This window comes from Peromyscus eremicus, unplaced genomic scaffold, assembly GCF_949786415.1.
Source record: "Peromyscus eremicus unplaced genomic scaffold, PerEre_H2_v1 PerEre#2#unplaced_67, whole genome shotgun sequence".
Classification (NCBI taxonomy): domain Eukaryota; kingdom Metazoa; phylum Chordata; class Mammalia; order Rodentia; family Cricetidae; genus Peromyscus; species Peromyscus eremicus.
Window position 1 is genome coordinate 455,810 of NW_026734308.1, and position 16,442 is coordinate 472,251.

Sequence of the window (16,442 nt, forward strand, 5' to 3'; positions counted from 1 at the left end):
AAACCATAAATTGCTCCATTTTAAAATTAGCTACCTCTACACTTGCTATAAACCATGTAAACTTGATGTTTCTGAAGGAATTCCAGACTAGCCTGAGCCTCTGACTTTAACCAGAATTTTCAGACACTCTAAAGCTCGCAGCACTTTGCTTGCCCGAGGGTTTCCCTCAGAACGTGGGAAGCAATCAAAACATATGTCTCCAAGCATTAACTTCTCTCCTTCCTCCCAACCTTGATTAGAACTGCAAACTTCCCAGGTCATGACACTATCATTACCGAACAGATTACATAGTCCTTTATCATCAACAAAAAGTCTGGTGTGTCAGGGCCAAGAGAAACTCAGGACAAATGGCTAAATTGGTGCCTATTAGCATACCAAAGTACATGTTTGCCTCCATTCTCTCACAGAAAATACCTGTTACAGAGTTCACACTAGTATCCAGTATCCTGTCTCCTCTCTGCTCGTCTCACCCCAGTCCCTATCCTAAACTTTTCCAGATCACAGACTTTTATTCCCCAGCTTCTGATTTGTATATAATCCTTCCAAATTGACCACAACCCCCTTGGCTCTTTTGGTTTTCTTGGCCACTTTCTCTCAGCTCCTTCAGTTTTGGTCCTGCTTTCTTGCTCCGCACTTAGTAGCCTGGCCTATTCTGCTGGCCATGTTCTGTCTACTACTTTTTCTCCTTGCTCTGGACTCTTCTAGATGCCTCTGGGTATATTCTCCACCTTACCTACCAGAAATACCTCCCCTGTAGTCATAAAAAGGAAAGACAATATTGCATTATTTCTTTATTCTGAACATCCATATTTAAATATAAGTGTGTCTATATGACACACAAGCAGAGAAGTGCTGTGTGGGAGGAGAAAGTACTAACATGAGTGAATGTATGGAACTTGTCAGTAGAGGAGCAATACTGAGAAAATGACAATGATGTGCATGTATGAACCAAAGTTTCCTAATGAAACCCATTATTGTATACACCCAGTAAAAATTACCAAAAAAGAAGAAAAAAGCTGAAATGCAAATACACAATTGTGAGCAGAAATGAAAGTTTATAAAGATCTACCATAGACTACTTAAATTAGGTTTGAATGTCTCTATAAATACGATTTATTTATATTGCCCAAATGTCACAGACTAAAAATTATCTACAAATTTCTGTAGTGTGTTTTATATTTCAGATATTACAAGGGTTATTTTAAGCTGGAATTCTGTGAAGCAAATTGGACTTAACTGGCAATGTAGAGTAAAACAGTCATAATAGGAACAAATATTTGATGACTCAAGACTACAAGAATCAGGGCTGGAAAGATGATTCAGAGGTTAAGAGCACTGTACTACCCTCATAGAAGAAATGAATCTAGTTCCTAGGACACAAAGAAAGGAGGTTACAGCATACATAATGGCAGCTCCATGGGAAACAATGCTTTCTTCTTATCCCTAAAGTTACTACACACAGAAATGTATGTGCACACCCATGTGCGTGATGCACACACACAAACGCACACACACACACAGACTCACATAAAACAACCACCACTACACCACTACTATGACCACTAATAGTACTGCTATAGTTACTACTAATACATTTTAGAAAAAAGCCTACACAATTCAATAATAGGATGTATTCTATGACCATATCCACTCAGTCCCTGTACAAGGACAGGGAAATAAACACCAATGTCCATGTAAGATTTTAAAGTTTTAAGAATTTATTTCCATGGAAACAGCCCTGGAGGAAAACCAGCCATTTTCTCCTGGAATACTTTATCAAAGGTTTCAGCTTGAGCTACTGTAAAGTGATTCTTCCAGTCCCCAGCCACACCTGGAAAATGTGAAGCAGACACAGAGATGGGTTAATGGTGATTGTAAATCTGCTCTCATTCCTTTATTCACATGATATTATCATCTGCTTATGTAGGACCACACAGTAAGTAAAGTAGAACTAACAGTTACTCTGTGGAGAATGATTCTTATGCTTTGAAAAATATGCAAACAGACTTGTACCTCTCAATAAGTAATGTCAACCATCTCTTATACCAATATATCAACTCCACAATCTAACAACATGGACACTGGATCTATATATTTAATGTCCATATTATTTCTCCTTCTCACTAGATATGCTTCCACCATGCTATCGAGCCCAACAGAGTTTCATATGTCAATTATCCAAACACACTTCAATTGTTCTTTCTTTCTTTTATGGTTTACTTATAAATGTTCTGCAAACTATGCCAGCAACTTTTAAAATACCTTTTAAAATTAATTCTAAATATGTGTCTGTAGCTGCATATGAATGCACATGCCTGCAGAGGTTGAAGGTTTCAGATACCGTAGAGCTGGATATACACACAATGGTGAGCTACATGTCAGTCATCTTGGTATTTCCATCAGATACAAGAGACACAGATACTGTCTGCTGAGAGCATCCCAGGATGTCTGTTTTCAGTCAGTATGGAGTTTGCTGATGCGTGAAGATGATTTTATCCCCAGTATTTTTTTTTTACCATACCTTGGTTCTCATAACCACATTCTAGGAGGTCTTTAGGTTTCGACTTAGAGATCTCAAATAGTCCAACTTCTCACATTGTATTATGTGTTCCTTCACCATGAAGTGCTGATGTGTTCCACATAGTCACTTCTTGTTCTTTTGTTTCCTTATTTGTGTAATGGTGACCATTTCTTCCTATCTTCTCTCCATGTAGAATTCTACAGGCCCCATCCTTGCTGTATTTTATTTCATAGCTGTGACACTTTGATGAATTTCCTTTTTTTAAACATGTTTGAAATATGCATGTAATATGTTTGAAAAGTAAAATATTTCTTAAATTATCAAAGGCTTCATTTTCAAAGTGTGTCAGACATACAAAACATTCTCAGTATGGAATTATTGAAAGTATTAGTAAATGAGTAAGGAAGATAGTGGCCTTGTTGCCATTTTACTGATGAAGATAAATTAGTCCTTGAGATCTTACCAGTATTATAGTGATGCATGTAGATTTGAAGCCAAAAGACTGACAATAGAAGTCATGTTTTTTCCTTACTAAAATACAATCTTTTGTATCACATAACTTAATTTTAAATGCCCAGTTGTACACATTAAAGGAAAAATAATTATTGATGCACAATATTCAAATAATATATCATTACTTGCGATGACTGTAAGAGTGTCATCTATTAATACTGGAATCTGTCAATGCCCATTGCTACTTTCAGCTTCATTATTATACCCATTATTGAAACAAGTTGTGTTATTGTATCCCACAGCAATCTTGATCCTCATAAGCCAGACTGGATGCTGAGCTACCAGAATCTCAGCAAATTCAATGTGTCTGCCAAATGGAATGAATCAGTCCAGATGAGAGAATCATGTTTGTGGAGTGTACACATGAAGTTCTCAGTCCAACATTCTCATAATCTTGTGTACCTTTCATGCAAGTATTTTTCTTTAGTGCTTCTTTCTAAAAACCTCCTCCAACTCTGATGTGTTCAGGGTCAGTATAACCCTAACGCATAGTGGCTTAACTCTTGTTGGAAAGGAAGTTCTTCCTAGTTTCAGAGGCTGCAATTCTCATAAAAAGCCTTCCTGGCTTTTTTGGCCTGTAGATAGTGGGCTTCTCCATAGGTCTTCTTCCCTCTGTGTCTCTTAATATCTTCTTTGTTACACCAGAGAAAATGATTACTGGCTCAAGTACTCTGTCTAGTAAATATCTACTGTGAACTACTGAGGGTCAAAACCTTTGAAGATGTCAGAAGACATTTCCTCCCATGGGTCTTGATTGTGACAATGTCTTTATTGAAGTTACCTCAACTACGCAGAACATCTCTCTAGTCTGTATTTCCTGAAATATCTAAATATTGAATCATAATGACCAAAATTGTTTGTGGAAAATTTTTCATTGGAGCTTTAAACTAAATTAATACCATCTAGCCAGATAAGTGAGACTCCTAGGTAAATAGTAGCTCTTCAGAGTATCTCTCTAGAGGCAAGGAAATGTATCTCTCGGGTGTCCTGAGAAAAGCAATTAAAGGACAACAAAAGTAAGTCGAGAGAGTTCCTCTTTTTCAAAGCTAGTATAACATTTAACATAACTTTTCATGCATTATGATTTAAGGATTAGGTATCTAATGGTAAGTGATGAAATAAATTTTATAATTAATCTTTGATCTGTTAATACTTTCCATATTAAAAAAGGAATCAATCTAATGTAGGAATTAAGAAGATCAACATTTTCCTCATTCTTCTTATTCTTTTCAAATTGTTTCCCACCATATGCATCTCAGCAACTTCTGCACTGGAGTCATGAATCAGGGTGAAGGGCATAATGAAGTTTGTCTCCCCCTTCATTGACCTGGTTTCCTGTGGGATGCATGGCTTATAGTGAGTTTAATACAAGGAAAACAATTTCTCAGAATAAAAGTTATCTTCAAATACAAAAGAAATGGGTGTTTTATATGATCACTATGATAATTAAACTACATATGACTTTAGGGCCATATTCATTTTTTGAGAAATAACTACTATATATTTTTCTCCTAAAAATATAATACATGGAAATATTATGTTTTAGAAGAGAGTAAACTAAAATCCCAATGTGGTCTCATTCTGGAAAAACATAGCTGGAAAAACAGTTTTCCTCATGCAATTTTGTTCCAAATTCTATTTCATCTGCTCCAGTGTGTCTCAGATAAAACTTTTGTTAGTTTCAGTAGCCTGTCTCTATTAAACAAGCCACTTTTTGGTTTTGGCATTTTATTGAAGCCATTTATGAACACATACTCTTTTATCTCTGCCAAATTGTTATTCATTACAGGAAATCCAATAATAGGCTATTTCTTTTCTTATTTGAGGTCTTCAGTTCTTGTACAGAGAACTCTATCTCCATACAGTCTGGAGCACAGGAGTCTGAGGTTGTAGGTCAATGGCAGTGGATCCTCCCATAGGCCTCGGTCCTTAGTGCATAGATGATCATTTCCTTAAGTTGACGTTTTTGTGTGCCCAAATCTGAGTATAATTTGCTCTTGTGAGGACACCAGGAGTACTGAATTAGATGCAATACACTAATGACTTTAACTTACTTATCTCTATGTATATTCCTGATGTTCTTAGAGTCTCATGACCTGATTCTCACAAACACTGTAGGTTGGAGGTTGACTGAAGATTAAGGCTGAAGCATGTAAATAATTGGAAGAAGCCAGGCGGTAGTGGTGCACGCCTTTAATCCCAGCACTTGCCAGAGGCAGCCGGATCTTTGTGAGTTCGAGGCCAGCCTGGTCTACAGACCGAAACCCAGGAAAGGTGCAAAGCTATACAGAGAAACCCTGTCTTGAAAAACCAAAAAAAAAAAAAATAACTAGAGGAGGAAAATTAAACGCATAACTCTCCACTTTCTGCATTTATACACAAGTTTTTTAGTCATCCCCAAATACCTCACATCTAACTCATTCCTTCTTCAACCCTGAGTCCCATCTCACCAATTATTCACTAATTTGATGTGGTGTATTCTGGCAGTCACTTCTCAACTGCACAGCTATGAAACTATACCCACAATTTGCTCATAGCATAGAGAGGTGGCACAGACATAGAGAAGATGGATATTCCCATTCCGATGGAGACAATTCAGAAAAAAAGACAGTAACTATGATCGTGAAGCAATCCAAATTTAGCTTGGCAAATGCCATCATATTTTAACACTGGAGGATAATTCACTAGTGGGTCAGCAATCTTGACCTGTTGGACATCTTTTTCCAGCAGTGAATGGATGTGTATTTTGTGGTTGTCCCCCAATATATATCTTTGGTTCTTTGCATTAAACATTTTCTTTAGAGTTTATGGCTATGATACAGAGAGCCTAACAAAGACTCACAAAAACATGTCTCTCATTTTCCATTGAGGATATTGGACACAACCCTCTACAAACCCAAGATCATCTCCCAGAAAAAAAAAATCAATCTTTTCAGAGTTTCTGAAATCCATGTCATCACCACAGAAAGATTCCCCTGGAAGATCTCTGAGAAACTATGAGTGATGAGCAATGACTGCTGACACATTCACAACAATTTCTTAGAGCCTCATTGGAAGAAAAAACCCTCCACATATTCTGACATATTTTGGGACTAAAGAGTCTCTTCACCTTTTCTCATGAGGACCAAACAATTAATATTCACAGCTTCTGGGTGGAGGTTTAAATTAGACATTCTGTTTTCTTTCATAGCTTCGAAGGAGCTGTACTTGAGGACCAGATCTAGCTCATCTGGCTCCAGTTTCTTTCCTAGGAAGTCACAGATCTTCTCTATGGTTCCCCTTGTATTCTAAATGAAGAATCAAAACAAAAATGAGGTTAATAATTATAGAGCTCTGAGAAAACAGATGCAGAGAAGGTAACTACAGATGGAAGATGGAAAAAGAAAAATGAAGAATGAAATGGTACCACGAAATGAGAAAATATTGAATGGGGTTTAGGAAAGAAACATGCCTTGTAAAGAGGGCAAGAGTCACACACAACATTCGTATATTTAGTCGGCTTGCAATGTGACTGATTTCTGGCCCCTAAAATACAGAGGCTATGGTTTTTTATGGGGGAGTTAATATTAGATGGGTCTCATATAACTTAGAGTGTCCTCAAATTTACTTTGTATTGAATGAAGACCTTAAACTTTTGATCATCTTAACGTCAATTATCTATTGCTATATTCACAGGTATATGCCAACCTACCTACTAAATACAATGGGATTTTTGTCTTGAGACAGTATGCTATGGAGGGAGTCCTATCTGGTCTGATGCAAATTGCTGTGGAGACCAGACTGATCTCAAACACAAAGAGGCTTTTCCCCTTAAGTGCTAGCATTAAAATTGTGCACCACCATACCCAACCTGCCCTCAGAAGTTTAAAGATACTTGTAGACATACTTATAGAAAGCGTCAATGTGAGTGAAGGCAATATGCACAAATAATTTGATCTGGGTTCATGTTTATGCCAAATGATACTTTTCCCTATGGGTAACTGAGCATAACACAGATTTAAAACACTTTTATAAAAATGTTCTCAATAATTTTTACTTGGGGCTACTGCCAATATGTTATTTTGTTTTGAATTATGATTTCATGCTGTTACTTAGATGGGCATCAAATTCACAACCTTTTTACCTCAGACCCCCCACTGGGATTATAACTGTGCACTACCACAACTGGCTCACTTCTAGGAGTTACTCATAAGAATGCAAAATTTTGGAATAAGGAAGACTTTGCTTAGAATCCAAGCCCTACAAATATGTTCATACAGGAATTTTTGGCTCTAAACTTTTATTACATATTTTATCACAGATTCAGTTAATATTTAATGTAAAGGTAAACAACCATGGCAATTATTGAAAACAGTGCATTGAATGGTTGCAAAGGAGAATTATGGGAAAATGAATAAGCATGCAGCAGAGGTGGGTAATGAAGTTTCCTGGGAAAAAATTGAATTTTACAATGAAAAATTCAAATATTCCTCAAAAGCAAAGTATCTGATGGATGGCTTTGCTTTTTACATGGAAAATTTGTACCCCTGGAAAAGATAAAATCAAGAGATCAAATTATTTTGGAAAAATCCAGTTTTTCTCTTTTTGATTATCCTTAATAAATTTCATCAAAGATTATTTTTCTGACTCATGCCAGGGAAGTAGGTAGGCTGACCACATATTTTCTCCTTTTCCTCTGTTCCTCACATCCCAATTCCCAAGTCTCATACCAAGTTCTGCCACAGAATATCTGTGGCATCTCGCCCCATCTAGAGTGGATCCCAAAGAGCTTCTCCTCCTATCCTGACTTTTCCAACTCATAGGATTATCCCAAGCCCCTACTTCAACTGGCCCTCCTTGGGAACCCACAGATTACTCTGGCCAGGGAAAAGTAAGCCACCTATAGATTTTTGGCTCACTCTCCATTCCTTTGAGTCCCATCCCCCAGTGTTATCCCCAGTTCTGCATCAAAACACCTACATCAGACACCTCCATCTCTAGTGGATCTCAGAGACCCTCCTAAATACCCCTACCATAAATTGTTGATTGGTCCCACACCTCAAGTCAATCAACCATTTCCCAAAAACCCACAGGCAAAACTGGACATGGAAATAATAGACTCAATGCAGAGGTTTATCTCTCCATTTCCTCCTCAAGTCCATTCTCCTAGTTTCACCCTCATCTCTGTGCAGAACACCTGCTATAGTCTCTCCCCAAAATTCCCCAATATAATGTGTATAACATAAGTCTTAGTCTCCAAAGTTCCTTCTACCTACTCATTGTTTTCCCCTCACCTCCAGATAAAGAAGACACTCCATAAGATCCCACAGGTCACTCTGACCAGGAAAGCAAGTAGGCTAACTATAGATCCTCACCTCTACCTCTGTTATCCCAAGGTCAATCATTCAGTTTCATTCACAGCTTTATATCAAAATTTTGCTGTGGCCTGTCCTCACTCCGTGCCCTCATTTCCAGGTGATTATCTATGTAGTTCCTGTGGAAAACTGCTTTCTTCCATCCTGGTGTCCTTTCTATCCCCACTCATAGTCCACTCCATTTTCTAAGTGCTGTGGAATGTTCCTGTACTCTGTATAAATTATGCCCAGATGGGTTTAATGAAAAAGCTGACCAATAGCCAAGCAAGATACAGTTAGGCAATAAAATCAAAGTATGGAGGAGGAAATGAAGAGCAGAGTGGAGTGAGCCACTGAAGAAACAAGATGTTATAGGCAGGTGAAACCACAGGACCTGTGACAATACAAAGATTAATAAAAATGGGTTAATTTTAATGCAAAAGTGAGAATTCAAACCAAAATTATTCAAAAAGGAAGGTGGAGGATATTTTATACTTATTAAGGTAAAAATCCACCACGATGACATTTCAGTTCTTAACATTTATTCTCCAAATGCAACGGTACCCATATTTGTAAGACAAACACGACTAACACTTAAATCAAACATCAAATCCCAAACATTAATAGTGGGACACTTCAGCAGCACATTCTTACAAATGGACATGCCATCTAGAAGGAAATTAAACTGATAAATAATAGAATTATCAGACATTGTGGCACAAATGACCAGGACATATATCTATAGTATATTTCACCCAAACACAAAAGGTTATAGTTGTTTCTCATTCTCTCATGGAACCTTCTCCAAAATTGATCATATACTCAGTTACAAATCAAGTATCCATACATCAAAAAAATTGAAATAACCCACTATATACTATGAGACCACTGTGAGTAAAATTTGCATTTTGAAAACAACAGAAACTGTAGAAAGCCTATAAAATCATGAAAACTGAAAAACTCCCAGCTGAATTAACAATGGGTCAAGAAAGAAATAAAGATATTAAACACTTCTTAGAATTCAATTAAAATAAATCCATGACCTACCAAAACTAATGGGACACAATTAAAGCTCTGTTAAGAGAAGACTCATAGCACTAAGAACCTGATAGCAGAAATTAGAGAATTCTCATACCAGAGAATTAACAGCACAATTAAAAGCTCTAGAACAATAAGAAGCAGACACAAATACTAGAAAGAATTCAGGAAATAGTCAAATAGAGGACTAAAATCAATATAATAGAAGCAAAGAGAACAATGCAAACCATCAATGAAACATTGAGTTGGTTCTTTGAGGAAAAACAACAAGGTAGACAAACATTTATCCAAACTTACTAAATGGAAGAGAGAGAATATCCAAATTAACATAATCAGAAATGATAAGAGAGACATAACAAGAGACACCTAGGATATTAAAGAAATCATTGGGCCATAAGTCAAAAATGTGTACACCGCAAACTTGGAAAATCTAAAAGAAGGGAACAACATTTGTGTTAGATATCACTTACTGAAGTTATATGAAGTTCAAAACAATTTATATAGATGCATAATGCCCACGGAAATAGAAGCAGCCATTAAAAGCCTCCCAAAAAATAGTAGCCAGGACTAGTTTGTTTTAGTACATAATTCTACCAGGCATTCAAAGAAGTGCTAATACCTATACTCCTCAAATTCACAAGATAGAAATAGATGGAATATTGCCAAATGAGGCCACAGTTATGCTGATATCTGTTTTTTTTTTTTTTTTAGTTTTTCGAGACAGGGTTTCTCTGTGTAGCTTTGCGCCTTTTCCTGGAACTCACTTGGTAGCCCAGGCTGGCCTCGAACTCACAGAGATCCGCCTGACTCTGCCTCCCGAGTGCTGGGATTAAAGGAGTGCGCCACCACCGCCCGGCTTACACTGATATCTGAACCACACAAAGAAGAAACAAAAATAGAATTACAGACCAATTTCCCTCATGCACATAGATGTAAAATACTCAATAAAGTACTCACAAACTGAATCCAAGAAAACAAAAAGATAATCTAACCTAGTTAGGTGGGCTTCATCCCAGAGATGCAAGGATGATTCAACATATGAAAATCTGTTAATTTAATCCATCATATATACAAATTGGAAGAAAAACACCAGAGGATTATCCTATTAGATGAAAAAATCCTTTAACAAACAGGAGCACCCCTTCATGATAAATAGCTTGGAGAGATCAGGGATATGGGGACATAGCTATACATACTAATGACAATATATTGCAACCAATAGCCAACATCAAATTAAATGGGTAGAAAGTCAAAGCAAATTCACAAAAAACAGGAACATGACAAGGCTTTCCACACTTTCTACATCTATTAAACACAGTACTTGAAGTGTTGTCTAGCAGAATATGACAACTTAAGGAGAATAATGGGAAACAAATTGTAAAGGAAGTAAAAAAATTACTATTTGCAGGTGATACAATAGTATACATAATCTAACAAAAAATTCTACCAAGGAGATCCAAAACTGATAAACATCTTGAGTGTAGTAACTGGATACATAAAAAATTAAAAAAAGAATCCCAGTAGCCCTCTTATATACAAATGATAAATGGGGTGAGAAAGAAATCAGGAAAACAACACCCTTCACAATAGCCACAAGTAAGATAAAATATCTTGGTGTAACTGTAAGAAAGCAAGTGAAAAACCTGTATGACAGGAACCTAAAGACTCTGAAGGAAGAAATTGGAGAAGATTTCAAAACATGGAAATGTCTTCCATATTCATTGATCATCAGGTTTAATATAGTAAAACTGGTCAGCTTATCAAAAGAAATCTACAGATTCAATGGAATACCCATCAAAATTCTAACACAATTCTTTACAGACCTTAAAATAACAATACTCAACTTTGTATGGAAAAATAAAAAAAGCAGGATAGCTAAAACAATCTTGGACAAGAAAATAATGTCCACAGATATCACTGTCCCTGATTTAAAATTGAAGTACATATCTGCACGGAGGATTCTCAACAGGGGAGTATAAATAGCTGAGAAAGAGTCAAAGAAATACTAAAATCCTTAGCCATCAGGGAAATGCAATTAAAAACAACACTGAGTTTTATCTTACACCTGTCAGAATAGTTAAGACCAAAATTACCATTGACAGAGTTATGATGAAGAGCACGTGGAACAAGGGGAATGCTCCTCAACTGCTGGGGGGAGTGCAAACTTATACAGCCACTTTGGAAATAAATATGGCAGTTTCTAAGAAATTTGGGAATCGATCTACCTCAAGACTCAGTTATACCATACCACTCCTGGGCATATGCCCAAAGAACACCCGATACCACAGGACACTTTTTCTACTATGTTTATAGAAGCTTTATTTGTAATAGTCATAAACTGTAAATAACCTCAATAGAAAAATGGATACAGAAAATCTGGTATATTTATATAATGGAGTATTACTCAGCTGTTAAAAACAATGACATCATTAAATATGAAGACAAACTGATGGATGTAGAAAAGATAGTCATGATTAAGGCAATTCTGACACAGAAATACAAGAATGGTATGTACTCAATCATAAGTGATTATTACATAGAAAGTAAAGGAGAACCAAGATAAAACTGACAGACCAAGAGAAACTAAATAACTAGGTATGCCCAAGGGGGTATGCATGAGACTCACTGTGAGAAAGTAAAATGAACATTGCTAGTGGATGGAGGAGGGACTTAGAAGGGAGAATGAGGATGGGAACAGGAGAGATCATGTGGGTGGAGGATGGGTTGAGAGAGAATTAGGAGAGACAATGGAATATGGAGCATCACTGGGATGAGATGGAAACCTAGAGCAATGGAAACACTCAGGAATCTATGAGAACGACCTAGTAACATGGAATATGGCAACTGAACTAGCCATCTCCTGTAACCAGGCAAGATTTCCTGTGGACTGGGACACCAGTCCAGCCACAAAGCCTTCAACCTACAATCTTTCCTGCTGACAAAATTTGCTTGGGTAAAGATGTGGCAGAAATTGGGGGAGTGAACAAGAAATGACTGACAGAGCTACAGACCCATGTCCTGAGAGGGGCTCCCCTCTGTGGGCTAGCACCCAGAGGCAGTATACTCCAGAGATTTAGGACAGAAAAAATATGAATGGCAAAGGAAGTCAATGAAATGATGTACTGCTTTTCTCATAGATTGATGTCTAGTACAACTGTCATCACATAGGCTTCACCACAAAGCAACTGATGGAAAAATATGCAGAGACCTACAGCCAAACATTAGGTGGAGCTCACAAATATCTTTCAGAACAGGGCATGGCTGGAGTGTAGGGCCCAGTGACATCAAAGACACCAAAAAAAACCCCAAAGACTACACTTACCTGGGCTCACAGGGGCTCACAGAGACTGAACAAACAACAACGGACCTCCATGAGATTGTTATAGGTGCTGTGCATATATATTACAGTTTTGTAACTTAGTGTTCCTGTGAGACTCCTAATAATGAGAGCAGGGGAAGTCCCTGACTCTTTTGCTTCCTTTCGACACCCATTTCCAATACCAGATTACCTCATCCAGCCTTAATAGAAGAGGAAGAGACTAGTCACCCCACTATTTGATATACCATGGCTAGCTGATATCATTGGGAGGCCCACCAGTATCTGAAGAGTAACAGTGGAGGGGAATTGTGTGGGTGGCAGTAGTGTTGGAAGAAGTAGGAAGAGGGGAGTGAGGGAAATTTTGGTTTGGATGAAAAAACAAAAATAAATAAACCAAAAATAAATCATGACAATAACTCCACAACCTAAAGAAGGAGAGGCATATCAAAGTAAAAAGAAAACATGCAGAACCCAAAATAGACAACAGACAACATCAGGAAAAAAAGTTGGTTCAGCCCATAATCATAATGAAAGAACTAAACATGGAGACAAGTTACAGATGGATAGGCAAGTCCTGGAATGGGATAATCAAATGAGGATGGGGAAAGAAGAGGGACTTGAGGGAGGGAGGGAATATTAGGAGTGACAGCTACAATTAAGGAACACATCAGTGAATGTATGGAAAGCTAGTACAATAAAAACTTCTTAAAATATATACACATATGATGACAATCTAAATAATATTACCAAATAATGGGGGAGATCATGTTCCAAATGACCATCTCTTGTCTGGTATTGGGTTACACCTAGTGAGTTCTTGGCCAAAGGGATTCCACAGGACCCCTAACACAAGCCTTTGCCAAGACTATAGTTTGCTCTCCACAAACTGACAGCAAGGACTCATTGCTGAAGACAACACCTTTATCACTCATCAACCATGGAGATGCTGGTGATTACATACTGCTGTCAGCTCCACATTCCATCATCGTTATTAAAAGATGGTACTATGCATACTATCAAAAGAGAAATGTAAACATTAATCTAGCCACAAATACTTTGATCTACAATTTTGTCCTGAGAGATATGCTGGAGTAATGTTTGCACAAAGCTCATGGGAGGAAATAACCAATAATTTATTTTACTTAAGGCCCACTTCATGAGATGGAATCTTTACCTGACACTGCTTTGCTGACCAGAGGTTAAATAGCCTGGGGACCTAGTGTAAAGGAAACTAATACTGATCTAACAATTTAGTGACAAAATGAGTCCTAACAATATACTGCTATGCTCAGATTTGTGCCTTGTTCAGCCATCATCAGAGAAGCTTTCTCCTGAAGCTGGCAAGAACAAATAAGAGACCCTCAGACAGACATTACACAGAGTGGATACTTCTGAACAAATCAGTTCTTAATGGTATGTTTCCACTAAATCCCTCCAAAAATCCCTCCAAAACTCCTCCTCAGAAGAAGAAAGCATAAGAGCCAGAGAGGAGGGAAGACATGAAGAAAACAAGGCCCTCCACATCAGCATGAGAAAAACACATAAGAAGCCACATTCTGAAGCATGCTGCACTGTGCTCCATGTCTGCACCAGTTCTCTACTTATAAATTAGAGTTTCTACTTTCATGATTTTATGGGCTTCCCAAGTGTTCAATCACATGGATCTCTGATTTTTGTGCCATAGTGATGCTTTTGTTCTGTTGATTTGTCTTGTCCAACTCTAAGATGATAGTATTGTTTCATCATATTGTGTTTTATTTTGTTAAACATTTAAAAAATAATGAATGAATGAATGAAAATCTAGCCACTAGGGTAAAGGTTAACACCTGAACTGTCATTTACACCTGCCTGGAGAGGGAAAATTAGGCCTCTCCAGTGCAGTGACCCTGTATATATCAACCACTTCAGGACAGTCTTCATGTGCAGGAGTAAATGACTGACATATAATAGACTCCATAGTTTTTGGGGTGGTGGGAGCGCTCACACTTTGTTACACTTTGGTGTTTTTCTTTTGTTCCTTTTTTTATTAGTATTAGAAATTTTCTATTCATTTTACATACTGACCACCATCCCCTTCTCCACCTTCCTCTGACCCCCATAGGCTTCCCCCTCAGCCCACACCCCCATTCCCATCTCCTCCAATGTGAGACCTACGATGGGGAGTGAGCAGAGCCTGATACTCTCAGTTGAGGCAGGTCCAATTCCCTACTCCTGCACCAAGGTTGTGTAAGTTGTCCCACCCTAGGATGTGTGGACTCTCAAAAACCTGCTGTGCACCAAGGATGGTTCCTGATCCCACTGTCAGGGGGCCCATTAAGCAGAGCAAACTACACAACAGTCTTGCCTATGCAGAGGGCCTAGTCCAGTCTCATAGTGTTTTTCTCTTTTGCTATCGTTTTCATTTGGGGATTTTTTTAAAAAAAGAATTTAAAGTTCGGTGTGTAAGGAAGGGGAGACAATTTGGAAGGAATTGTGTGAGGGACAGAATATGATCAAAATATATTTAAACTGCCATGTGTGGTGGTGCTCGTCTTTAATCCCAGCACTCATTAGGCAGAGGCAGGCAGATTTCTGCGTGTTCTACAAATTGAGTTGAAGGACAGACTCCAAAATCTACACAGAGAATCTCTGTCTCCAAAAACCATGCATACATATATATATAATTGTTTTAAACAATAAAAAATATAATATGAGAAATCAAAGCAACAAAAAAGAAGATAGAACTATCAGCAGCCTTTGTCATCACTAGAATCTACTTCTATAAGGTTAGCAGTGGCTGTAAAATTGCTTCTCCTTAACTAAATTTTTGAAGAATTCTGAAGGTGGACAAGTATTTTTTCTGACAGATTGTTTGCTCAGCACAATTTTGTTTTGCTCAGTAAAAAGTACAATTGATATCTTTATCGTTGATATATAAATGTGTAAATGATGGTTATATTTCACATATAACTTTCAAACTACTTAAATTTTTGAATTGCTGATCAAATGAGAATACTTTTTTGCTTATATGCTTGGTTTCATTATTATGTGCCCATCATTGGAGGGAAGATTTTTTTTTAATTACATGAAAATAAAATAGACGAATGAACTTCAAAATTATTTTCCTTAGTAGTCTTTTGAAACAAGGTCTCTTGTACCCAAGGCTGGCCTCAAACATATCAGACAACCAAAGATGGCCTGTAGTTCTGAGTCAGTCTCTATCTCTCAGTGCAAGGTTTACAATCATGTGACACCCTGACAAAATATGATTTTGTTTATTTTTAAAGTAAGAGATATTTGTGACACACACATATTACTTAAACATATTTATGACTTGCAGTGGGACATTTCAATGAAATGAAACCTGCAAAATAACATAAGGGTATGGCCTATCAGAGTATTTAGATATATTTCATTACTTAGTGTTGAAACATTTTAGATATTCTCTTCTAAGACTATTGAAATTTCCAGTGTCATCTAGCTCACCATGCAGAAACCCTCAGTACTTCAGAGCACAAGACACCTTATTCCCTGAAAGGTTGAATGCCTTTGTCCCTCTTCTTTTCATCAAAGAGAGATGGCATACATTTCGGCACACCAGTGGAATGACACTATTTACCCCTTCCCCACTACCACTGGATTATCAACTGTATCAAAATTGTTGCATAGACAGAATTGAAAAACCACTAGAACAAGTTTGAGCTTCTCCAACCTACTTCAGGGTCAAGTAGGGTGACTA

At 37.4% G+C, this 16,442-nt stretch overlaps 1 protein-coding gene across 1 annotated transcript in view; it reads right to left on the minus strand.

The window, feature by feature from the left end:
- Positions 1–1,718: 1,718 nt before the first annotated feature.
- The window catches only part of LOC131901273 (alcohol sulfotransferase-like), a 31,573-nt gene continuing 16,849 nt past the window's right edge, over positions 1,719–16,442 (minus strand). The window contains exon 4 of the mRNA XM_059252485.1: positions 1,719–1,831. Coding sequence (XP_059108468.1) covers positions 1,719–1,831 — 113 coding nt within the window. The remainder of the gene's footprint in view (positions 1,832–16,442) is intronic.